General features: G+C 43.1%; 3 protein-coding genes across 5 annotated transcripts in view; 2 read left to right on the top strand and 1 right to left on the bottom strand.

Moving 5' to 3' along the window:
- LOC113838618 (mothers against decapentaplegic homolog 1-like) overlaps nt 1-4,459 on the bottom strand; it is a 6,267-nt gene extending 1,808 nt beyond the window's left edge. Inside the window, exons 1-3 of the mRNA XM_035453529.1 lie at nt 4,060-4,459; nt 3,157-3,420; nt 297-413 (exon numbers count right to left, since the gene is read on the bottom strand). Of these exons, the coding sequence (XP_035309420.1) occupies nt 297-413; nt 3,157-3,420; nt 4,060-4,459 (781 nt within the window). The remainder of the gene's footprint in view (nt 1-296; nt 414-3,156; nt 3,421-4,059) is intronic.
- The window catches only part of LOC118239749 (ephrin-B2-like), a 222,944-nt gene that overhangs the window by 39,704 nt on the left and 157,087 nt on the right, over nt 1-26,153 (top strand). The gene's annotated exons all lie outside the window — the stretch shown is intronic.
- LOC113838617 (mothers against decapentaplegic homolog 1-like) lies at nt 16,151-24,623 on the top strand. 3 transcript variants are annotated; one of them, XM_027434217.2, is made up of 6 exons: nt 16,151-16,550; nt 17,189-17,452; nt 18,484-18,600; nt 21,160-21,381; nt 22,401-22,657; nt 24,480-24,623. In XM_027434217.2, exons 1-6 carry the CDS (start codon nt 16,151-16,153, stop codon nt 24,621-24,623), a joined length of 1,404 nt encoding a protein of 467 aa, XP_027290018.1. The 3 variants fall into 3 exon arrangements, with proteins under 3 accessions (XP_027290018.1, XP_035309485.1, XP_035309484.1); XM_035453594.1 differs by lacking the exon at nt 18,484-18,600 and having other exon boundaries at nt 17,189-17,413; XM_035453593.1 differs by lacking the exon at nt 18,484-18,600.

The raw sequence follows: 26,153 nt of genomic DNA, 5'->3' as shown, positions 1-26,153 counted from the left end.
AGATGCTGGAAACTCACTTCAACTAACTATATAACACAAGATGGCAGAGCACTGCTTACGGCCATTTTAGAGACCAGTGGGAATCTGAGACCTCCATGTTCAATTCTGAGATCTCATATTGGACTGTGACAGAGTTTAAGTAAAAAGATGGGCTCTAGAGAATTCTTTCTATTAGGCTTGAAACAACAACAAAACTTTTTTCCATGTTTCTCAAACACCTACCTTTTAAATGTCTAAAGGAGTAAAAGTAACATTTAGACAGGACATACAGACAACACTCTGACAACTCATTTTACCTCCTCTGTTGATATTGGAGGGCAGTGCAGGTGCCATCATATTTGTGTCCATTGGCTGAGAGCCATCCTGGGCCATGGCGTCTTCAGGAGCCTGGTAAGCAGGTGGGGGTGTGTCAGCTACAAAGTTTGAAAGAAAAAAATTACATGCTTCAGGCACATACTCTGCTCTGCGCTGAGAGATTTGGTGTGTAAGTAGACCTGCATGTGTGTGCACATGTATGCAGGGGTCAGAGGATAACTTTTACTTATAGTTGTGAACGGAACACGTGGGGGTCAGAGCATAACTTAGGGAGTTAAATCACTCCACCGTGTGCGTCTCACGATAGCAACAGGTGCCTCTGCCCACCGAGCCATCTTGTCAGCCCTCATTTTTTTTGGTAGTCGGGTGTGGGAGCAAGGTCTTCCAAGCCCTATCACTCTACAGCAATCCAGGCTGCTGGGCCAGTGAGCCCCTGGGCTCTAGAAGTCCTTGCCTCCTTGTGCCAAGATCACTAATCACTCAAACCAAATCACGCTCCTACTGAAAGATTGGCCTACACACTGGCACATGAAGATGGAGGGGTCAAGGTCAACCTTGGCTGCATCAGGGTTTGCCTTACCCCCTCTCCCACCACCACCCCTAGAAGACTAGATGCTGAAGACACTGGGCTTTAGGTATAGTTTCTGAAAGCAATCACATCCCCAAACTTTGTTTCCAGTGATATTTATGTGAGAAGAATAAAAGGTAAGTCAGTTCCTGGAGTCCCATGACTATCTAGGATCAGGTCACTTTAAATCCACCAAGAAGAGCCTATGAATATGCTCTTGTGCAGCAGACCCCGGGAAGCCCGGGGTTTGGTTTTACTGGTGTAAGTCCTCCTGACAGGATTTGGTAGGGGAAAGCTCTCCCAGGCCTGAGAGCAAACATATGGGCAGGGATTTGCTCTCTGCTTGCTACAATCTACTAATTGATACTTGGTTTTCAAGAATTTAAACTTACTATCTTACTATCTTCACCCCAACCATTTAAGCAGTGACTAACTTTAAAAATACCCAATAACAGAACACTAGGCAATAAATCAGCTTATTTCAGCTGTCTTCCATTTCAGAATTTAGATAGAACCTTCTGAGCAGTTTCCAGCAAATAATATGATTACTGAAAACACACACACACACACACACACACACACACACACACACACACACACACACACACACACGCACAAACACACACACACTAATGCAAGCCTGGCATTTTCTTACTGTGAAACACAGGGCAATCCTTTCCTGACTTGAAAACCAAGCTCCTCATTGGCTTGTGAGCCCACCCAGCATGTACAGCAGAGACTTGAGAACAAAATTTTGCAGTAGGAATCCATGAATGCTTGGGTAAATACTTAGGGACAACTGTAGAACACAAATAACAAATTCAGTTTCTCCAGGGCTCCCTGGCGGCTCCTCCCTTCCCAGTCCCAGGCAGAATCTTAACCCAGCTGCTGAAGAGCAGAGAGCCAACAGGACTTGGAACTGTCACAGTCAGTCCCTCCTCTCACTCTAACCTCTTGCTGCAGCTGTGAAGTTAACTCTGCTTGCTTCAAGCCAGGAGCAAAGGCGGAGTCTCTTCTCAACAGAACCCACTGAACTTACACCATAGCAACCCTGGCAGCAGCAGGGCTCACAGGGGTCATTCCTGCTGGTGCTCTACCAGCCCCACCAGATCAAAGCCCTTGCTCTTTCCTCCCAAGGCCCTGTGCTAATCTCTGACAGTCAAGGACAAGAAGGAAATCTAGTGATAGCCTTTGATTCTTTTACTGGGCCTCCGCTGGGGTTGTCCCTGCTCAAAAGCCTTATAAAACAGATCTTTCACCACTAATCCGCCCAGAAGACCCAATGGGCTTGCCAGGGAATGGATGGCTAGGAACGAGCAAATATTATTAGTTTGGTTATTAAAATAATCTGTCTCCCATCTTCATCCCAAACAGAAAAACATAAAACAAAATAAACAGGATTTCAAACCTAAGTGCTTAAAAAAAAAGAGGAAGCAATAAAGCATGGATCACATATTAATTTCTGAAGGTACAACATGAATGCTGAAGTAAAATTTAATGTAAAGCACCTTAAGTGGCTCTATAAACATCCTGTCCCATCACTTTCCCTCACAAAAATATCCATGCATTTCATGATGACCTTTTATTTATCGTGTCCCTCTTGATGTCGACTGGCAAGAGCTCTGGCACTAATATTTGAGATGCTTGTTTACTAAGCTGTAATCTGAAAAGTGTAATCCTCTAATTAGTCACTATTACACCATCAGTTATGACTAAAACAGGAAAATAAGTGATTTTGTCTTTGCTAAGTTAAACAAGCAGTAAAATAACAGGTTTTTGTCTTTGCTAAGTTAAACAAGCAGATGGTCTCCATCACTTCTGTTGCATTTCCTTGCTGTTAAAAGTACATATTTCTTGGGATTACATCACTGGCTAAATGAATCTAATTAAATGGGGAGGGCGGATACCCCAGTAATTAGCTCTTCTGCGGCTACATTGATAACAAGGGTTCTTCAATGTTGGAAAAGCTCGACGAAGCCGCTTCTCAGAGCAGCACTGTGTGTAACATGACATTTTCCCCTTTCTTTTTATGGAGAAACGAGACTGGAACAATTGTGCCACTCAAACAAGGATGCAGCTGTTTCAAAACTTAACAGGACTCAAACAAGCCATCCTCTTCTCCAGCTGTATGTACAACTCCCCTCCCTACATTGATATTCTACAAGCACTGGTTCACCAGGATGTGCTCAGGGTTCCACCCACCGCGCCCCCCCCACAGGCCACCTCCACCCACCTCCCCAAGGCAGGCAGCGTCCCCGAATGCCCCCTCCTACCTGGCATCTGGAAAGGGCTGCCTGGGTCTGAGCTGGTGCGGGAGTGAGGGTAGGTGCTGCTGCTGCTGCTGCTGCCTGGGGAGTTGGGGTAGCTGTTGTTGGATGAGTGGGGAAACGGGTGGGTGCTGGGCTGCCTGAAGGAATCTGGAAACGTGGCGTTCGGTGGCATGTGAGGCTCATTCTGTCCCAAGTTACAGAACTGTGCCAGAAGGCTGTGCTGAGGGTTGTACTCACTGTACCTGGGAACCAGCACCGGAGGAAGCACTGGGGACAGAAAGAAAACAGGGAGACAAATGAGAAAGGTTTAGTTTATATCTTCTCTTTCTTAAAACAGGCAGTGGACACAAAAGCCTTTGCAAATTATTCCCTAGTCTTTACTTTTACATGACGTATATATTCCACAAAACTACAAAAGGCCTTTGGAAACCAACATATTATTGGATAGTTGAGCTGGAAATTTGCAGTCTACCCCTGGGGTCTGAAGTTCCTGTGAGAGAAAAGTCACCTGGCCATCCCAGGAGCAGGAGCAGGGAGGGAGGCCACCCAAATCTGACACCATCCATACTTGGGGACCCTCAGAAATCATCAGCTAGGTGAACCAATCCATCAACAAAACCATCCTGAATGACACACTCTGGCAACTGGAGCCAATGGGAAGAAGGGCTGATAATTATCAAGTCATGAAGTAAAGTAAACCTTCCTCTTTATATAGTGATTGTTACAGACACTTGTTACAATGAGGGAAAGCTGAGTATATAGAGTTCCTGTGCTCTTTTGTACACGCATAAATGAATACAAACAAAACTTCCCCAAGGTATTTTGGAATTACACCCCACAAGAGAAAGGTGGTATTGCTCTGATCTCTAGAGCCTTCACGGGGCACACACAGTCCACACCACTCACCAGGGCTCTCCACGCGCTTATAGTGATAGGGGTTGATGCACACCTCCTTCTGCTTGGAACTGAAAGGAAACTCACAGCAATCCAGAGGCTTCAGTTCATGGCGGCTCTGGAGGTCTGGCCAGCGCCACACTCGGCAATAAATGACATGAGGCAATCCCTTCCGGTGGGACACTTGCAGCCTGCCATCCAGGGAGCAGGGAATGGTGACACAGTTACTTGGCTGTCCCGGGCAGCTCAGGGCCTTCTCCAACTCTTCCATGGACCCTTTCTTTTTCTTCAATTTTTTCACCAACACGTCCACAGCTTTCTCTGCCCATTTTTCTTCTTCGTCACCCTGTTTCCAACCTAGAAGTCTCTTCACAGCTGTACTTGTGAAGGAAAACAAGGTGGTCACATTCATAGCGACTGGTCTAATTCTTCAGGCTCCTTACAGGGTGAAGTGGTGATGTCTCGAAAGGGGAGAGGCCAGAAGAGAGTTCAGCTTATTGAAATCGGTTCTCTTTAGTTTTTCCGTAGTTCTGAAAAGTAGAGAACGGCTCTTCCTCCTATTCCAAGAAGGGACCCAAAGTTAGCACCTGCAAAAGAAAGGATAGGAAACCGTCTTTAAAATCACCTTTAGACACACCATGATTAACTGATAAGTGCCAGATACTAAGCACTTTGATGTTCCCTGGATAATACTGCTCAGCTTCACACTTGGGTGACTTTATTAGCGAGATGAAACCCCAGGCTAAGCTCGTGAGAATGTGTATTCTATCATGCCAGAAGCTGAAATGTGTTCTCCTAAAACATACATTAAAGCTCCAGTGCCCATTGCAACCCACTGTACTTGACTTGGAGTGGCTAAGGAACTCACCAGGGTTAAATCAGATTATAAGGGTGGGGCCTGAAAGCAACAGGATTGGCCGTCTTACAAGAGGAAGAGAACAGAGTGCTCAGAACAGCACCATGCCCTGGACAAAGGTCATGTCAGTGTTTGGGGCACAGCTATCACTCAGGCAATTTGCATATTACCACCACAAGCCTATTTGCAAGTGACAAGGTTCAACCGACACCAAGCAGAAAACTGCAAAAAAATGAAAACAACGATTCCAACCTAAAATCTTGTGGGAGACTGACCTATTAACTGACAGATACAAGAGTAAAGTGTAAATGTGTGACCCAGTTTATATAGAAACCAGCATGTAAATGAGTAAAGTCATGTGGAATATACGGTATTTGTGGCAAAGGAGCTAGCTGAGTGCCTAGAGTGACTGCCTGTACAGGCCTGAGTACTATACTCAGTCTGCCCTAAGATCGAGGAGCCACCCAGAGTCTCCACACTCTCCCAGGTCTGATACCAGAATTCCCCACAGCACTTTCTAGCCATAGTTGGAAGATGAGGAAATAGCAGCACCCACGTGATGTTCCAGAGACCCTGGCCGCAAATCCCAAAGGATGGCTGGCATTTTCTAAACCAGAGTGCACCCTGGGAGCCCAGACCTAAAAGTTAGTCTCAGGCCTGACTTTCTCCCCTCCCTGTGCTTTGCAAAAAGCGAGTCTGATCTAGCGACTAGCGACACCCCAAATACTAAAAGCAGCGCCATTGACTGGGCATGGCTCTGAGCTCAACGCAGAGGCTGGGCCTCTGTTTCTGACCCGAAGGGAGAGGCTGGCTTTCAGAGCGCGGGCAGCCAGAGCCAGCAAGGCAGCGAGTTCCCTCAAGCCAGCGAGCTCCGCGGTGCACGTCAGGGCTGGGAGCAGACTCCAATTCACTCCGGCTCCCGGACACTGCGGGCCCACTGTCCCCTCCCCAAAGGGACATCCCAATGCCCCAGACTCCCAGTGTCTGTTGCCTTCCCTCGGGGAACCGGGCGGTGCCTTACCCACACCCTGAAAGCGCAGCATCTGTACCTGCCTGCGGAGCCCGCCAGTCGATGCGCCTCTGCAGCCCCTTTAGTGGCAACGTTCTCCATTCTCCACAAAGAAGGGAGGGCCGGGTAGAGCCATGAGATACCTTTAGCAAAGTGCCACCCAAGTCGCCAGGGAGTCAGGCACCCTGGAACACTTGAGTTTGGATCCCCAGGAAGAGCCACTTGGAGCTGGGCTCGCAAGTCCAACCGGTCCCCTCCTAGAGAAACTTGGCGGGGTAGGGGTGGGGGACGGGCGCATCAGGGTCTAGAGACAGGCTCTGAGTCATCCTCCCGCCTGGACCACATGGCGGACTCCCGGGACAGGTCCAGGCCAGGTGAGCAAAAGGGATCCTGGACGCCACTTACCTGGAGTTCGAGGAATTCCAGTAGATCGGCTCTAAAACTGTTGGGCTGGAGATGGCAGTTCTGGAGAAAACCATCCAAAGTCCCCAACAGGACTTCCAAGTGGAGACCCTCCTGGACCCGACAATGGCCCTGGCCAAGCTGCTCCCAGTTCTGCACACTTGGTGACGAGTGCAGCGCCTATGCCCGTGGGGGATGCCTTCCAGCCTCTGATCGAGGGCCTCCTGGCCTGATTCAGGCACCAAGTGATCAGGCCGGCAGTACCCAAGTTAGGATGGACTCACAGGGCAGCGCCAATCTTCGCAGGCCACCCGCAGTGCCCGCCTGCCTGGCGCCAATCCCGACCCCGCTCCCCATTTCCTGCCCTGTCTCCCTGCAGCTCCCTTTCTCCACTTCCTGCCACCCCCCAAAACAGAGCTTTCAAAGCTCCACCAACTATATCCGGGTGGACTTTCCTTTGGTAACTTGCAGAACGTTCTAATGAATAGAAAAGCACTGGGGTTTGCTTTAGAAAGAATTGGGGGCTGGAACACAGGATTCTGTCCAGATCTGTTGCTGTTTCACAAATGACTTACTCTAGTAACTGCAACCTCACTGTACACCACACAAGAGGGAGAGCATCCCATTCATGCCAAGCAAATGGCAACTATCTAAAAAACGTATGGTGCTGTGCATTAGCCAATGCAACCAAAAATAGGGTGCCAGTGTCCTTCACCAGGACAAGTCACTTCTAAAACCATCAACACACGTCACAGATGTCAAAGAATCAAGACCAGTTAAATGGAATTCCAACAAATGGAAAGATAAGCCTTCTACTGCCAGGGAACAGCTATATCCATCTCCCTGTGTTTGCCCTTCAGCAGTACTTTCAGGTCCTTTCCAGTTAGTAAACCTAGTATCAAGTATTCACATGACTTCCTGGAGCGGTGGTAACTCCCATCTTCAACAGTCTCATAACCAGTTATGCCAAGTGCACAATTGGCTCTGAGTAGAAAACAATAGAATTGCAGACAACTGAATACCAGTAGCTCAAGCTAATTGCACAATGGAAAATGTTCACTGGTGGCCACACAGACACATACACACAGCATATACTAGTACAGTTGAGTGACCAAGACATTACTCAGAACAGCACAGGCTCATTTGCTACATCCTAAGGGAAACTATAGTCCTTGCCTAGGAACCTTCATTTGAAGCATTGAAGAGTCCTCACACCAAGAAAATTTTAAGGTTTAGTTTATAAGTTGAGAATTCTGCAAACTACACAATATTAATGGTAAAAACTACAAATTTTAAATACTATAATAAAAATAAACAGCCAATAGTTAATTCTGTAACACATCAAAAAATTAAAATAACTTAAGAAAACAAACTTGGGAATTAAAGGGAACATCTGAATTGCTAATAAATTGTGAAAAAATCTCTTAACCTTCATAATGTGTACACAAAAGTGGTGGAACAAAAGGAGAAAACAAATCACTATATTGTTGTAGCACAGTAAAAGGTGGGTACATATTATTAACAATGATATGCTTTTTTTTCTGTAGTCTGATGGACAACAGTAATCAGTTACTAAGCACAGATTGAGTATCTAGGAGTCTCTAATAGTAGACATTGAGATGTGTTATTTAGCCACTGTGATTTCTTTCATATGTAGCAGAAGAAACTTAATGATGGAATAAAAGGCACAAAAGGGCTGATGTCAAGTATTTGAACCCCAGGCTACTCTTCAGACACAGTGCTTGTAACACAAGCAGAGCAAAAGCAACTTTAATGGACACTTCCAAAACCTTGAATATATAACCAAGGAATAATGAATGTGAATTGAAAAGTTACCTCAGAAGAATAAAGTATAGAAAGGAAATGGTTTGAGCTAACTCATGTTATGAGATTAAGTATTATAATCTATGCAGGTAAATTAAGTGAATAGGTATTTAGAGTGACAGGGTACCCTGTTTACTAAAACCTCACTATACCTCATGCCTACTTAAAATTCTATCATTCTTTTTTATTATATCGAAGAATTAAAACTGAAACAACAGCATTTTCCATATCATGCAAACACAAAATAATCTACCATTTAATCATCTCAAGCAACATTTTCAATATTAAACAATGGTATGACTATCTCCAGGGACTGGGGTCTTCACTATGCCATGCCTAAGCACCTCTAATAGCATTTTATGGCCTTTTCTTGAGTGTTAAATACTAGTAAGTTTCAAAAGACAAAAAGATGAGGCAGATTCTGCTGTATAAAATCCAGGTTATCACTAACTTTCCACATGCAAAAATACCTAAACAAAACCCCAAACAAAAACTGAGTGACTTTAAATATGTTTATCCCACAAATAAAAATGAAAGGATAAAGATTATTTTAGCCCTGTTGAACATACAAAGCCAAGTTTTATCTGATGGTCCACATTCTCTGAAAGTAACTTAATAGTCCATAAATTTTAACAACATATTTTCTAGTGTTTATTAAGTATGATTTGTGGCAATAATACTTTTTTCTATAACATAGGTACAGGTTTAGGATTTATCAATGATAATAATTAATGTTTTAACTCTTATCAGCATAAAGTAGTGTCTGTAAAAATATCCAGTAGTACTAATTCACACGTTTATTTAATGTACATAGAAACCCTGTGAAAAATATAAATGGAGGAAATTTCATACAGTTCTAATGCTTCTAAATAAAGCCAGCCTTGAGACTTACCAGAACTTAAAAAAATGCCTAAACATATGAATTTAAGACTTGATTCAGCAAAATCATTTATTTACAGTGAGGAATGCTGGTTTGATTTTGTCAGTGAAAGAAACAAAAGTTCAACAGAGACCACACTGCCTTGTGGGTACTTCTGTAGCAGGTGGCCAACTGTTATCCTTATCTCTTATTCCGAACACCAAGAGCCGCAGTATCACAAGGAGACTGCTGTAGCAAAACCACACAGGTCCAGAAAAACCCTGGGAATTTTGCAATGCAATTACCAACTTTTTCTTTTTTTATAAATGTATAAAAAACCAAAAATTCAGCAAAACAGCATCATTATGTAGTAAACAGAGTATAACCCTGAAGTCAGTGGTCAGTGACCAGACCAAGCTATTCACCAAGTTACCTGATCTTCAGCAGGCCATCAACCAGTACATAATTCCAACAGGTGAAAATTACAACACTTCTAGAAGACAGCAATGATTTGATAATGATCTGACATAATGGAGGAAAAATAGGAAAAATAAAGGGATTGAAGAGCATAGCCCCTATTAGAACAAGATAACTTTTCAAATTAAAACAAACAAACAAACAAATACAAAAAAAATGACTTCAACATGAAGCTACAATACGAAGTTTTTCATTTTTCTTTGTATAAAATTCAGAGTCTGCCATTCAATCCTGGGATTTTAATGAGAAGGACAGGTTTTGCCTGGACTTAACTTGTTCTGGTTAATTATTTGCATTTCGTTTTGTTGGTGTTGTAATTCTTGTTCTAGTTTCTCCCTTTCCTCATGAATCTTTCTTTGTTCTTCAACAATTCTTAATTGTTCTTCGACCTGAAAGTTAATATAAGAATGAGATCATTTATTCCCTTCTCTCAGTATCTTTTGGCTACCCAGGGACAATCCACAACATACAGGAACATACAGATACCAGGAGAGGAAAAAAAAGTAATTGAGGAAAGAAGTTAATTATTTTTATATGTTTTCTTTATCTATAGTTTATGAATAATGAATTTTGGGGAATTCATGGCTTGAGCATAGACTTGATTATGTCTTTATATTATCAAGATTAACAGTATCGAAAGAAAAGGCACAGATTAGTCTCAATGTATGTATCTACCCAATTACTATATTTATAATTAGATAGACATATACAAGAATTGTAGCTAAAAATTCCCAATGTGCTTCCATATTACACACACAATAGTAACCAAGAATTTAACCAGGTGGAGGTGGCGCATATATTTAATCCCAGAAGTCAAGAGACAGAGAAAGTTGGATCTCTGAGTTCAAGGCCAGTCTGGTCTACAGAGGAAGTTCCAAGATAGCCAGGGCTACATAGAGAAACCCTGTCTCAGAAAATTAACAAGGAATTTCTCTAAGACCTAATTTCATGGAGTGAAAAAATTAGCAAATGTTTTGACCTAATGGATTATAAATTGCTATCTAATTTCACATCATCTACTGTGTGAACTTCTCAGGCAATTTTAAAGCCCTCAATCTCAAGAAACGGATTAACTTTCTCTCTACAGGAGATGTCCCATGTTAACCATGAAAAGTAAAGCTATTCAATTTGCAACTCCTTCATCAGGGCCTTCCCCTCACCTTGCAAAGACCACTCTCACCTCCTCAATTCTTTGCCCTTCTCCTATAGGACATTAGAATCAATTAACTGAGAACTCTGGATCTTAGAGTGGGAACAGCATTCAGAGAGTAGACGACAGGGACAATGCATGACAGCTTGCTCAACAAAGCATCCCCCACCATCAACCTTAACAGTGTTATTAGTAAGAAAGGCTGTTTTAACCCCTGAATGTCTCCATCAGTCATCACCACATTCTCGTATTTTTGCTAGATTTTACCTAAGACACGTACTTTGTGTCTAGACCTGCCTTCCCATTCAAAGTTACATTCGAAACCACTGCTTCTGACTCCCTATGTACTTAAAATTGTTTTAAGATGGTAATCAACAATAAATCCAGGACTTTCCCATTCCTTGAACACAACTTCTGTCTCGTCATGTCTCCAGTGAGCTCTTCCTCCATATTCTTAGATAAAACAACTGACATGCTCCATTCATCATTACTTCTCTGGTCTCCTTTGCTTTTTAAAGTAAAATGCCAAGGACTTTGGCAAAAGCTGAGAAAAGTAATGGACTGCCATTGTGTCTCATGACTTTCAATCCATTTTGATACCCTCACCCATGATTTGGGTTTCGTATTCCATAACACTAATAGTCCATTACCTTTCTCTCCTTTTGCCAAAGTCCTTGGCATTTTACTTTAAAAACCAAAGGAGACCAGAGTGGTGATGATGAACGGGGTGCTCAGTTGTTTTATATGAGAATATGGGGAAGAACTTGCTGGAGACCTGAGGAGACAGAAGTTGTATTCAAGAATGGGAAACTGCTGGACTTATTGTTGATTACCATCTTAAAAGAGTTTTAAGTAAATAGGGAGTCAGTGTCAGTGTCTTTGAATGTAACTTTCAATGTAACTTTGAATGTAACTCCATTCCCACAGTTTTAGAGCCTATCTACTGGAATTCCTCCAACTCCAGATAAGTGGCGTCCACGATCCCTTTTGCTCCCGTGTGGTCCACGCGGGAGGATACTTCAGAGTCAGTTTCTAAACCATGAGACGCCCGTCCCCCACCCTTACCCCGCCACGTTTCTTTTCGTGGGGACCAGCTGGACTTCCTGGGGTTCTAACCTCAAGAGCTCCAGGGTGACAGATACCCTGGTGACTCGTGTGGCATCTCGGGAAAGGTGTCTAATGGCTCTCCACGATACTCCCGTCATTTTGGAGAACGGAGCACATCGCCACTAAAGGGGCTGCAGACAAGCATCAATGGGCAGGCTCTGGAGCCAGCAGAGATGTTGTGCTCTTGAGAATCACTGGAGCTAGGACCCGAGAGAAGGCGACAGACATTGGGGGTCTGGGGCATTGGAATGTCCCTTTGGGGAGGGGACAGTGGACCCGCAGTGTCCTGGAGGCGGCATGAATAGGAGTCTGCTCCACAGGGAGGACATGCCCGGGGGAGCTCCCTGGATCTGGGGGATCTCGGGCTGCCTGCCCTCCTCAAGCTGGCCTCTCCCTTCGTGGCAGAACCAGTGGCCCAGCCTCTGTGAGTTCCGGCTCCATTTTAACAATGCGTTTGGGAAAGCACAGAGTCTTGCCCAGTGAGGGAACTGGACTTTAGTGCTGGTCCTCCATGATTTCTGTTTTACTCATTAAACACTGTGAGCCAGGGACTCCATGCTGGGTTATGTGCAAAGTAGAACCACCATTGGTTTAAGCCACCAGAAAGGAAACATATTCTTTTGTGTTATCTTTGGCATTTTAGGAAAATCTGACTATTTCTTCAGGACAGGGGGCTTTCTTCATGCAGTGGGTATTGGATGTGACTTACCTATGTGGTCTGGTAACTGTTTTAATAGGAGTGAGTGTTCTAAACCCTTCTGCTTCTGAATACAGATTATAAAGGTCATCATTAAACCTTAAATACTCTCTTTAGACCCATTTTATTGACTTTCTTCCTAGTTCTCATGCTGGATCATAGTTTTGGGCTGTAGATGTGTTGCTTCTGTGATCTCTTTTTTTCACACCACTGTGAGAATTATCTGTAGATATTACAGTTGCATAGCACTTCTCATGGCCAAGCACCTGCCACTTTGTGCCTTCCTTTCTATCTTAATTCTGAATCTATATCAATATATCCATTTCATTTTTCGAGATTCATAAAAGAGTAGGGACATTCTCTCTAATTTACAGTCTCGTCACATCCCACCAATGATTGCTAATGGCCAACTCAGATCAAGTATTTACTTGTTAACAGGGAATAGAGAATTATAAATGTCCAGCAACCTTGGGGCCTCCTGCAGCTTTTCACACACAGACTGGTGCACATTTATGGCAGGAAATTGACAAAAGGAGAAGCTGAATTGCATTGGCCTCCAGCTTTCTGTCAGGAATGAGGTTGAAGTGATTAAAGAGCTATGCAAGAAAGCCCTGCATGTGTTTACTAACTGTGCAGTGGTGAGTTCTTCACTATATTTCTTGACCCTCCATTCCTGTGGGGCGTGTCTCTGTGATATGATTTAGAAACATCCTCTGGAAGGATGGAGGGCCCAGCAAAGTAGTGAGGGGGTGGTAATGGGTTACCAGTATTCCCAATGAAGCCACCTTCCAAGTAGACCTGCTTCTGGGGTTGCAACATGGAATCAGCAGTCACTCATTCAAATATTTTCCTTCAATGTACAAATTCAATTGTGTGATGCAGTGCAGAGAATTCTTAGTCTGTGATACACACTTGCTGTTTTCAATTTTATTTATTTATTTATTATATTATTTTATTCTTTTTCCTTGAGACAGGGTTTCTTTGTGACTTTGGAGCCTGTTTCCCGCTGCCCCCTAAGAGGGGAGAAGGTAAACTCTCCCATGGAGAGTTCAGAACCTGTGTTCCTGTGACCCGACCCCTTCAAGAGGGGACACCACCTACTGTAAGGAGTTAAGATTTAAAGATGAGACTTTGGGAACATTCATGCAAGTATCAGCCTGTACCCTGGCTTCTGCATGTTTAACAACAGTTACCAGCTACATGGTGCTATCCTTGGTACTGGGTCAGCATTCCTTCTGGATGAGGCTCTGGAGCAGCAGAAGAGGACAATGCAGTCCCATGGGGCTGGCATTGGATTATCCATCTGCTCCATGGAGTTACTTGGATGTTTGCACCCTGCTCCTTGATTTAAACATCAAGCCTCTTCAGGTTGTGGCCCCACCACACATGCCCTAGTTCCAGGCATTTGGGACAGCTGTTTTGGGGGCAGGGTGACAATACAGAATGGTGGCTCCTGTGTACCCCCTCAACCCCAACACACTCTCTTCATATAGGGCTCCCTCGTCAGAAACAAGCCCTGCCATTTGAAAGTCAGTGATTAAAATATTAAAAAGCTGTTTTGGGGGTAAATGAAAAGGCCTGGAGGAAACTTAAAATCTCTCTAATTTGCTTCTGGAGTCTGGGAAGAAGCGGTCTTTCCAGTTCTGGGGGTTAGTGAAACTTTACTGAATAGTGAATTAACATATCAATAGGTGCTTGCTAATACGGAGTGATTTCTGATAATGGCTTAACTTTGTTTTCTCTTTTCTTTCCTGTTAAATGAAACCTTCAAAAATAACTAGTAAATTAGGGCGAAGCTGTTTCTAAAGGAAAAGTAGCTCTCTGTTGAGTGAAGTTGAGCCTTTACCCTGGGAGGAACATAGGGAATGTGCAATCTTTTTATCTTAGTCTAAGTTCTCTGGAGCCCAGTCATCAAACATTTACTGAGAATTCATCTGTACCAGGCCCCAAGCTGTGCTCCAGATACACTAACTGTGAGATGGAGGGGCCAGGTTGTTTCCTCCAGCAAGGAATCCGGAAGTGCAGACTATCCCAATTCGCTACAGTGAGCATTCAAGGTCACTCTTGTTTTAAGAATGAGGATCAGGAAGATTATCCCCAATTTATTCCTCTTATTGGTCATTTGTGATTTTTCTGATTTATTGATCATTCTTGCTAAGAGATTATACATTTTATTAGTGTTTTGATTTTGTAGGTTTTCTCTAGTGTACTAAAAAAAATAATTTCTCAATTCCTTATATTTTCTTTGGGCTTAAATCACCGTCCACCTCTTCAGGCTTTTTTCCTCTCTCCCAGTAAATGCATTTTAGCTATAAACATCCATATAATCACTGCGTGTAACATCTTACTCACTATATTTGTTTATTTTTTGTTTCTAGAGACAAGGTTTCTCTGTGTAACCCTAACTCTTCCCTTTAGACCAGGCTGGCCTTGAACTCAGAGATTTGCCTGCTTCTGCCTGAGATTAAAGGCATGTGCCACCACTGCCCAGCTATATCTTCATATTTTCGATGTCATATTTTTATAATCATTCAGTTAAGGTATTTCATCTCTACTGTAATTACTTCATGACGCATGGTTAAAATGTGCTTACTTTTAATAATAATATTATTGTTGACATCTTAGCCATACTGAGATCTTAATTATTGTTTTTTGTTACTTGTTGTGTGGGAATGTTGCAGCCGTCAAGAGTTGTCCACCTTGGTTATTTTGTTTGTTCATTTTCATGCCTAAAGTTTGCCAGCTGGTCTAGGCTGGTCCACCAGCAAGAGACCCTCCTGTTGCCTCCTGGGGCTTTGGTAAAAGCGTGCACCATCACTCCTTGCTCTTAGTGTGGACTCCGAGTACAGGACTCAGGCCTGTACAGGCAGTCACTCTAGGCACTCAGCTAGCTCCTTTGCCACAAATACCATATATTCCAAATGACTTTACTCATTTACATGCTGGTTTCCATATAAACTGGGTCACACATTTACACTTTACTCTTGTATATGTCAGTTATAGGTCAGTCTCCCACAGGATTGTAGGTTAGAATCGTTGTTGTTTCTTTTTTCTTTTTTTAGCAGTTTTCTGCTTGGTGTCCTTTGAATTTTATCACTTGCATATAGGCTTATGGTGGTAATATGCAAATTGCCTGAGTGATAGCTGTGCCCCAAATACTGCCATGACCTTTGTCCAGAGCATGGTGCTGCTCTCAGCAGTCTGTTCTCTTCCTCTTGTAAGACCGCCAATCCTGTTGCCACCCTTATAATCTGATTTAACCCTGGTGAGTTCCTTAGCCGCTCCAAGCCCAAGTACAGTGGGTTGCAATGGGCACTGGAGCTTTAATGTATGTTTTAGGAGAACACATTTCAGCTTCTGGCATCATAGAATACATATTCTCACGAGCTTAGCCTGGGGTTTCATCTCGCTAATAAAGTCACCCAACTGTGAAGCTGAGCAGTATTATTCAGGGAACACCAAAGTGCTTAGTATCTGGCACTTATCAGTTTATCATGGTGTGTCTAAAGGTGATTTTAAAGACAGTTTCCTATCCTTTCTTTTGCAGGTGCTAACTTTGGGTCCCTTCTTGGAATAGGAGGAAGAGCCGTTCTCTACTTTTCAGAACTACGGAGAAACTAAAGAGAACCGATTTAAATAAGCTGAACTCTCTTCTGCCCTCTCCCCTTTCGAGACAGCACCACTTCACCCTGTGAGGAGCCTGAAGAATTAGACCAGTCACTATGAATGTGACCACCTTGTTTTCCTTCACAAGTCCAGCTGTGAAGAGACTTCTAGGTTGGAAACAGGGTGATGAAGAAGAAAAATGGGCAGAGAAAGCTGTGGACGTGTTGGTGAAAAAATTGAAGAAAAAGAAAGGGGCCATGGAAGAGTTGGAGAAGGCCCTGAGCTGCCCGGGACAGCCAAGTAACTGTGTCACCATTCCCTGCTCCCTGGATGGCAGGCTGCAGGTGTCCCACCGGAAGGGATTGCCTCATGTCATTTATTGCCGAGTGTGGCGCTGGCCAGACCTCCAGAGCCACCATGAACTGAAGCCTCTGGATTGCTGTGAGTTTCCTTTTGGTTCCAACCAGAAGGAGGTGTGCATCAACCCCTATCACTATAAGCGCGTGGAGAGCCCTGGTGAGTGGTGTGGACTGTGTGTGCCCCGTGAAGGCTCTAGAGATCAGAGCAATACCACCTTTCTCTTGTGGGGTGTAATTCCAAAATATCTTGGGGAAGTTTTGTTTGTATTCATTTATGCATGTGCAAAAGAGCACAGGAACTCTATCTACTCAGCTTTCGCTCATTGTAACAAGTGTCTGTAACAATCACTTTATAAAGAGGAATGTTTACTTTACTTCATGACTTTGTAATTATCAGCCCTTCATCCCACTGGCTCCAGTTGCCAAGTGTGTCATTCAGGATGGTTTTGTTGATGGATTGGTTCACCTAGCTGATGATTTCTGAGGGTCCCCAAGTATGGATGGTGTCAGATTTGGGTGGCCTCCCTCCCTGCTCCTGCTACTGGGATGGCCAGGTGACTTTTCTCTCACAGGAACTTCAGACCCCAGGTGTAGACTGCAAGCTTCCAGCTCAACCATCCAAAAATATGTTGGTCTCCAAAGTCCTTTTGTATTTTTGTGGAATATATACGTCATGTAAAAGTAAAAACTAGGGAATAATTTGCAAAGGCTTTTGTGTCCACTGCCTGTTTTAAGAAAGAGAGGATATAAACTAAACCTTTCTCATTTGTCTCTCTGTTTTCTTTCTGTTCCCAGTGCTTCCTCCCGTGCTGGTTCCCAGGTACAGTGAGTACAACCCTCAGCACAGCCTTCTGGCACAGTTCCGTAACTTGGGACAGAATGAGCCTCACATGCCACCGAACGCCACGTTTCCAGATTCCTTCAGGCAGCCCAGCACCCACCCGTTTCCCCACTCATCCAATAGCAGCTACCCCAACTCCCCAGGCAGTAGCAGCAGCAGCAGCACCTACCCTCACTCCCGCACCAGCTCAGACCCAGGCAGCCCTTTCCAGATGCCAGGTAGGAGGGGGCATTCGGGGACGCTGCCTGCCTTGGGGAGGTGGGTGGGGGTGGCCTGCGGGGCGGGGCACAGTGGGTGGAACCCTGAGCACATCCTGGTGAACCAGTGCTTGGAGAATATCAATGTAGGGAGGGAGTTGTACATACAGCTGGAGAAGAGGATGGCTTGTTTGAGTCCTGTTAAGTTTTGAAGCAGCTGCATCCTTCTTTGAGTGGCACAATTGTTCCAGTCTCGGCTCTCCATAAAAAGAAAGGGGAAAATGTCATGTTACACACACTGCTGCTCTGAGAAGCGGCTTCGGCGAGCTTTTCCAACATTGAAGAACCCTTGTTATCAATGCAGCCGCAGAAGAGCTAATTACTGGGGTATCCGCCCGACCCATTTAATTAGATTCATTTTGCCAGTGATGTAATTCCAAAAAATATGTTAATATGCTTTTAACAGCAAGGAAATGCAACAGAAGTGATGGAGAACATTGCTTGTTTAACTTAGCAAAGACAAAAACCAGTTATTTTCCTGCTTGTTTAACTTAGCAAAGAAGAAAACCAGTTATTTTCCTGTTTTAGTCATAACTGATGGTGTAATAGTGACTAATTAGAGGATTACACTTTTCAGATTACAGGTTAGTAAACAAGCATCTCAAATATTAGTGCCAGAGCTCTTGCCAGTCGACATCAAGAGGGACACGATAAATAAAAGATCATCATGAAATGCATGGATATTTTTGGGAGGGAAAATGATGGGACAGGATGTTTATAGAGCCACTTAAGGTGCTTTACATTAAATTTTACTTCAGCATCCATGTTGTACCTTCAGAAATTAAAAGTGATACATGCTTTATTGCTTCCTCCGTTCCCAACGATAAGGAAAAGGAAAATGTTTACCTAAAGCTATCCTCTGAACCCTGCATACATGTGCACACACATGCATCTGTGTACACTTGAGCAGGCCTAATCATACGCAAAAGCTCTCAGTGCAGAGGAGAGTCTGTGCCTGAAGCATGTAATTTTTTTTCTTTCAAACTTTGTAGCTGATATACCAACAACTGCTTACCAGCCTCCTCAAGACGCCATGGCCCAGGATGGCTCTCAGCCAATGGACACGAATATGATGGCACCTGCACTGCCCTCCAATATCAACAGAGGAGGTAAAATGAGTTGTCAGAGTATTGTCTGTATGTCCTGTCCAAATGTTACTTTTACTCATTTAGACCTTAAAAAGGTAGCTGTTTGAGAAACATGGAAAAAACGTTTTGCTGTTGTTTTAAGCCTAATGCAAAGAATTCTCTAGAGCCCATCTTTTTACTTAAACTCTGTCACAGTCCAATATGAGATCTCAGAATAGAATAAGGAGGTCTCAGATTCCCACTGGTCTCTGAAACGGCCGTAAGCAGTGCTCTGCCATTTTGTGTTACATAGTTAGGTGAAGAGAGTTTCCAGCACTGGTGGTTAGAATACTGAACTGTCAGTCACCTCTAAAGACAATCTGAGATGCTGTATGTTGACCAGTGTTGAATAATCAGCCACGATTTATTAATTATGGAAAAATAAACAAGCATATCTGTGTCCTTAGCATGCTAATTTTCTTTCACCTTCAATAAATGAGTAAGTGATAATATATTACTTATATACACATATAAGTATGTATTTATATATATGTATATAAATACATTTATATACATATATGCACATATACAAATAACTGTTTAAAATGCATCTGTCTATGATTTGTTACTAATAAATATGGGTTTGTATGGCTGTTTCACATACCTATATACACAGGAGGTTGTTAAAAATCTCTGTGCTTACTGAGATAGTCGGAGGAAATGATTGAGTCCTGTTTTACATAACAAATACGTCTGTTATTTATATGCTCATGTGTTTTCACGTCTTCAGAATAGCCCCTATGCCACTTTTGGATTTTTTTATTTGGGGAGCAAGATACCCTGTGTTGGGCCTGTAATGGTCATGATGAGATTATCTCTGTTACCCCCAAATAGAGACTTATTTTTAAGTTTTTTCCTTTAAAATAGCTTAAAAATGTTCCCAGTTGGAGCCATTTAAAAATCACGTAGGATTTTCAGAGGAAAAAACTTTGACTATTCTCCTGTTGTTACTTGTGGAGGATTCCCAGACATGGGTCAGCAAGCTACAGCCGGCACACCAATCAGCCCACTTTCTGTTTTTGTAAATAAAGCTTTATTAGAACACACTACTGCCCATTTGTTACATTTTATCTATGGATAGGTTTTTTATCTGTTGTTGTGGTTACAAAGGCAGAGTGGAATAGTTGTGATAAAGACCATATGTCTCACAAGATCTTCCTGGCCTTTTAGAGGAAAAATATGTCCACATGTAAGCCAAATGAATAGCATTTTTAACAATGCTAAAAGCTGATAGAAGGCCTATGTGACAGATGGCACAGCCTTCTCTGGGGTTTGGCACTTGTGGATTACTAAAGCTTTGCTCCTTGAAGAGCAGCAGACAGGGAAGCATTGCCTAGAAAGAAACAAGGGAAATAGTATATTTTCAGCTAAGCTACTTATATAAAACAAATAACTGGCTGGTTATGTTAAGAACACGACAGCACTCGGGAAGCACAGGCAGGCTGAACGCTGTGAGTTAGAGGCCTGCCTGGTCTACAAAGCTACAAAGAAACTATGTCTCGAAAAAACACAAGCAATCAAACAAAAGGATGTGGAAGTCTTTCTCCTCCTCCTCCTCCTCCTTCTCCTCCTCCTCCTTCTCCTTCTCCTCCTTCTCCATCTCCCAGTCCTGTTGGATTTTCTTTCCATTTCTTATATTTGTACACTGAATCCCCATGAGACTCATTAGAGTAATGATCAAGTTGGCAATGGTGTGGTTTGTGTGCCTGGACTCTCAAAAGGCATGCATAGGAGGTTTTGACGCAGAAAGGGCTCTTTTCCCAGCCTTTTGGTTGAAAGCATTTAGAAGCATTTTCTGTTTGGAGATTCATCAGCCTTAAGAGATTGGGCCTAACAAGCTGCATCCTCTTGGTAAACCTGTGTAGTTTCTATCGTTGGCTCATTCTGGGAACGGAGAGACAAACACACCCACTTGGCATGACTTGAAGCAAATAGAAGGAGGTTAGCCTGGCGTCTGGATGAGAGATATATATTTTATTCGGGAGGAATGGCCAGCTGACATGGTTTCTTCCTGAGCTGTTTCTTCCTGGCTTCAGCCATCACTAGCTCTTAGATGAAGCCAAGCAGATTCTTCATGATAGGAAGAAGTTCGTTTTCAGGGCTTCGAGAAAGCAGAGGTCTGCCAAGGCTTTGCCAAAAGCAGTTCCTTTCTTCACCAGCCCATTGGCACATGTCCGGGCCCCTCCTGTTGCTGTGCCACTTGCTTTCTCATTGGTCACTGTGTTTCTTGTAGGTAGTGTGCCAACAGGAGTGATTTCAATTATTTCTGTATGTTAATGAGCAAGTTATAAGTCATTTGTATTCAGCAAGTGCTGTTGCCGGGCCTGCTGAGCTGGTATATTGGATCTCTGCCAGTTCCCCAATGAAAGGAGAATGTCGCCCTGAGTAAGAAGTACATTGGATCTCACAGAAATGACCCATGTGATCCTCGTAGTTGCCCCTCCCTGTCTCCGTTCCACCGTGCTCAGTCAGTTTTACAATGCGGTTTTGCATTGGGGTGCTCCAGGTGTAACTGTGAGCAAATTTCTTTCCTTCTTTCAGATGTTCAAGCTGTTGTTCATGAGGAACCAAAGAACTGGTGCTCTGTTGTGTACTACGAGCTCAACAACCGAGTGGGTGATACATTCCAGGCCTCCTCAACAAGTGTGTTGGTGGATGGTTACACTGATCCTTCCAACAATAAGAACCGTTTCTGCCTTGGGCTGCTCTCCAACATTAACCGGAACTCCACAATAGAAAACACCAGGCGACATATTGGAAAAGGTGCGTGTCCCTTTACTCATCCTGCAAACGTTCATCTTTTCTTCCTCTAGAAGTGACCCCATCATTCTGTGGCAAATGTCAAATGTTCAGATGCTGCTGCTTGAAGTATCATTGTAATTCATATTATCTAGAAATTGCTCCAATCATTGATCTTAGTGGTTTTCCCACTCCCATGCTGTTGATAGGTGCCAGCTGACATTGCTGGGTTATTGAAGTACACTACACTGTTCTACATTTTGTTAGAAGTGAAATATCTTTTAAAACAATTGTTACATTTATTTATTCAATGTTTGTGTGTGCATGCCTGTATGTGTGTGTAAGTACCTTGGTCAGAGGACAGCTTGTGGAAGTTAGTTCTCTCCTTCTTCCATGTGGTTACTAGGAATCAAACTCAAGTCATCAGGCTTGGTGGCAAGCACCTCTACCCACTGAACCATCTCAACATCCCACATATTTTTCATAGGGGACTTAACTATTTACTAGTGTTAGATTAAAGCAGTTCTATAACATTTATATGTATTTATTATATGATTAAGTCAATGAGCACATGTGTGGGTAGTGCTCAGAGCTTAGCTTTCCCTGTGGAGTAAGGAACAGGCAATCAAGAATGGGTGTGGCATTCTTTGGAAGTGTCAGTGTAGAATCATAATTTAATGACATGACGTGTGTTTATATGCTCTTGTGCTCTTGTGTCTGTATGGGAGCCTATCTATATACCCTCTGAATATGAATGTAGTTTCTACCTTGTCTGCTGAGAAGGCAAAGATACAAAGTAGCAATAAGCACATCTAGTGTCCAGATCATTGCTCCAGATATCTATCCTCACTGAGGCAAACCGGCTGCCTCCAAATCTGTGATGAGCTGCACCTGGTACAGCTTTGTTAGTTTCTGAACACAAAGGTTATCACAATCATAACATAGTTAGCTAGATGTCTGTCACAATGGCTATGTGAGTGGCCAAATTTGACTCTGCCTTGGTGCCTTTGAGCCTATGACTGACATGGTGTATCCTCTCACAGGCATCCACCTGTACTATGTTGGAGGAGAAGTGTATGTCGAATGCCTGAGTGACAGCAGCATATTTGTGCAGAGTCGGAACTGCAACTACCATCATGGGTTTCATCCCACCACTGTCTGCAAGATCCCCAGTGGGTGTAGCGTGAAAATTTTCAACAACCAAGAGTTTGCTCAGATACTGGCACAATCTGTGAACCATGGTTTTGAGACCGTGTATGAACTCACCAAAATGTGCACTATTCGAATGAGTTTCGTGAAGGTGAGCAGTACCCGCCCATCTCATTTAGGCCTGACCCTGCCTCACCCCTGCTATTTACAATATGTATATCTGTGCCTTACTGGTATATATTCCTATCAGTGCCCAGCAAGAGCACCATTGTCCAAGAGGTCATCATGGGAACTTAGAATATAGTCCTCTCCTCCCACCTCGCAGGTCCCAGAGATGGAACTCAGGTCTCCAGGCTTGGTGACAGGCAACTTTATCTCCCCCTGCCTCCCAGTCATCATGCAGTTTATTCCGGGTCAAGCTAAGGGTTTAATGGAGTCCAGGCTGGAGCATGTCTTATTCCAGAAGCAGGCAGCCTAGTCAGTCTGTGTGTCTCAGCAGTCCTTACGGCTCATATCAGCCTGGGGAGGGACAGCCTAGTGAATCTTGTCAGTTTCAGTAAAGGTTTTACGATGTCTGCTTCCTGAGTTTTAAGGACTTTGCCTAGAGGGTGGAGTGTTTCACCTCCCCTTAAAACATTCAGCAATTCTGGAGCTTCCCTATAAGACAGAAGGTTTTATCTTTGAAGATATTGCTACACAACATGTGTAAAAGGTGAGAGAAGAACCAACTTCACAGATTTGTTCTCTGAGCTCCACGTGCACACTGTGGTGTACATTAACACACATTCATGCAACAACAACAAAAAGCTGGGTGCAGGGCTGTGTGTAGTCCCAGCATGGGAGACAGATAGGATCCCTCAGGCTTGCTGGCCGCCAGTCTCGCCTGATTGACAAAAGCCCAGGTGCAGCAAGAGAACTCATCTCAGAAAATACAGTGGAGTGTGATTGAAGAAGACAGCCAGTGTAGACCCCTGTGCTCTCCAGGCATGGACACACAGATAAAGGGGCAAGGGATTGTTCAGTTAAAGGTGTAGGACTCTTACAGTGGTCCTGGGTTCAGTCCCAGCATCCAGCTGAAGTGGATCACGATAGCCTGTAACTCTACCTCCAGGATCCAACATCTTCTGAAATCCACAGATACCACACATTCATAGGAAAATCCATACTCAACATGTACATATTTGCACAATTTTTAAATAAAATATTAAAAAATAAAGCCAGTTTGATAATACACGCCTTTGATTCCAGCGCTCAGAAATCAGACATGTAAGCTCTGAGTTTGAGGCCAGTTTGGTCTACATAGGGAGTTTAGGCCAGCCAGGGCTACCCATTAAGAGTATGTCTTAACAGTATAAGTAAGTCAAGTGTTAACATAACATTAATGTAGTGGGAAATAAATATTTAAAGTATCTTTTATTTTTTTTTTTGAGACAAGGTTTCTCTGTGGCTTTGGAGGCTGTCCTGGAACTAGCTCTTGAAGACCACAATGGTCTCGAACTCACAGAAATACCCCTGCCTCTGCTTCCTGAGTGCTGGTATCTAAGCCGTACACCACCACCTCCTGGCTAAAATATCTTTATTCAAACAACTACTGAATGTATTTTAATTTTGTAATTACACTACACTAATAATTTTTATTTATTTTTTTATTTGATAAAAAGGTCTCTTTCTGTACCCTGACTGGCCTGGAACTCACCAAGATCAGCCTGCCCCTGCTTCCCGAATGCTGGGATTAAAGGCATGTGCCACTACACCAGACTAAATAGGTGATCCTGGGGTCCTTGGATAGACTTTTGGTGGCCAATGTCCATCCCCCAAAATTACCCATGCTTTTGCAGTATGTTTGTTTTCTTGTGGGACATAGCCATGAATCCAAACATACTTATGTGAACTGATCATATGATTTTTTACTTGGTAGAGTGACTCAATGAGATAGAGAGTTAAATGACACCAGTGTGCTTTCTTTTTCCTAGGGTTGGGGAGCCAAGTACCACAGGCAGGATGTTACTAGCACCCCCTGCTGGATTGAAATACATCTGCATGGCCCTCTCCAGTGGCTGGATAAAGTTCTTACCCAGATGGGTTCGCCCCACAATCCTATTTCCTCTGTGTCTTAAAGGGCCTCTGGCTTCTGTCTCTTGCAAATGTTGAACCTTGCTTGTACTTGAAGGATGGATAAGTCAGACGGGTGAAAACCTGACAAGGGAGCCTTGATAATACTTGACCTCTGTGACCAACTGTTGGATTGAGAAATTAACAAACATTGGTAACATGCTGTTGAAATCAATAATCTGTTTAGTTTACATTGTGACATTCTGTTGTATGATCAACTAAAATGTTGACTTTTAGCAGGACTTTTGTGTATAGTTTTAAAGGAGATGGCCAGGGCAGGGACAAATTATCTATTAGAAGAAGAACAATCCTGAGCAGTCCTTTTGTTGGGAGTGTTTGGCAGAGTGTTACCTTAATAGTCTTTGAAGTGTGCACTTCATCAGGTTCCGAGCCCACCCTGAATCATCTTTTGATGGGTTTTCATAATTTTTTAAAACTATTTGTTTAGTTTGTTCATTTTTAAAGGCGAATCTTTATGACATACACAGTATTCTTTCTAAAACTGTATGCTGAATGTAGTGCTGTCTGAATGACGTCAGGCTTTTGCTCCTTGCTAAATATGTGTATACAGAATATTTGGAGGTCAGGAAATGTCTAAATGGCTACTGGATCTAGAAGCTATTTGTCGGTGGGGTGGGGGAAAGGAAATGACGACCACAAATGTATACTATGCCATAACGTTCAATTTGTTGTCTTAAATGAGCAAGGTGGTGTCTGAATTTGCTGTGATTCAGTTTTGTAGAGTTTTGTCTGATTTTCCCTTTCTTGTCATTTATCTCATCTGCTCTACACCACAGTAAAGCAGCTGGTTAATTTCTGTAACTGTGAGAACAAATGAATAATTCCTTTTATTTGCAAATCATCTGGCTTTGTGTTTCAGTGCCCAGTATATGAAAGGCTTGAATTCAATGAGCAGTTTTTATGGAGTTTACAATACAGACATAGGCTTTAATTTCCAAATGAATCGTCTGCCAAACCTGGTAACTGTGTTTCTTATTCACAGGTTTAAAGAAGTTCCCTATTGGAATCCATTTCAAACATTTTTGTTTTTTTTTTTATACTGTTTGGTTTTGTTTTCTTTTGTTAATTTTTTCTATTCTCCCCTGCTCTTATACATTGAGTAACACTAACAGGTTTTCTCTACTGGAAAATTTTAAATAAACCTGTCATTATTGCTTCCTTTGATTAAATCTGTGTCATTTTCTTTGCTTCTTAAAATTCGGGATTGGTAAGAGATGGTCTTTCAGCTAGGTCCAGGACAGCCTCCAAAGCCACAGAGAAACCCTGTCTCGAAAAACCAAATTAAAAAAAAAAAAAGCGATGTCGTATTTTGAGTGATCTCACCAGATTAAAAAAGCTCAGTTGGTAAAGTGGGGACATGGAACATGGCTTGGTAAAAGAGCAGAGTGATCTAAAGTAAGGAGAAAGGAAACAGGGGGTTTGGGGGTGTGAGTATAGGCGCCAGCATGGGACAGAGGCATCAGATACCCCTGGAGTTGGAGAATGACATTTGTGAGCCACCTGATCTTAGTTCT

The sequence above is a fragment of the Cricetulus griseus genome, unplaced genomic scaffold, assembly GCF_003668045.3.
Source record: "Cricetulus griseus strain 17A/GY unplaced genomic scaffold, alternate assembly CriGri-PICRH-1.0 unplaced_scaffold_1, whole genome shotgun sequence".
In the NCBI taxonomy this organism is placed as follows: domain Eukaryota; kingdom Metazoa; phylum Chordata; class Mammalia; order Rodentia; family Cricetidae; genus Cricetulus; species Cricetulus griseus.
This window is presented reverse-complemented; position numbering and strand designations above follow the sequence as displayed.

Excerpts from the sequence above, each read along its gene's own strand:
- LOC113838617 (XM_027434217.2), top strand. The coding sequence starts at position 16,151 with ATGAATGTGACCACCTTGTTTTCCTTCACAAGTCCAGCTGTGAAGAGA. Across the intron at positions 16,551-17,188 it reads TAAGCGCGTGGAGAGCCCTG|TGCTTCCTCCCGTGCTGGTT; the intron begins GTGAGTGGTGTG and ends TTCTGTTCCCAG. Across the intron at positions 18,601-21,159 it reads CTCCAATATCAACAGAGGAG|ATGTTCAAGCTGTTGTTCAT; the intron begins GTAAAATGAGTT and ends TCCTTCTTTCAG.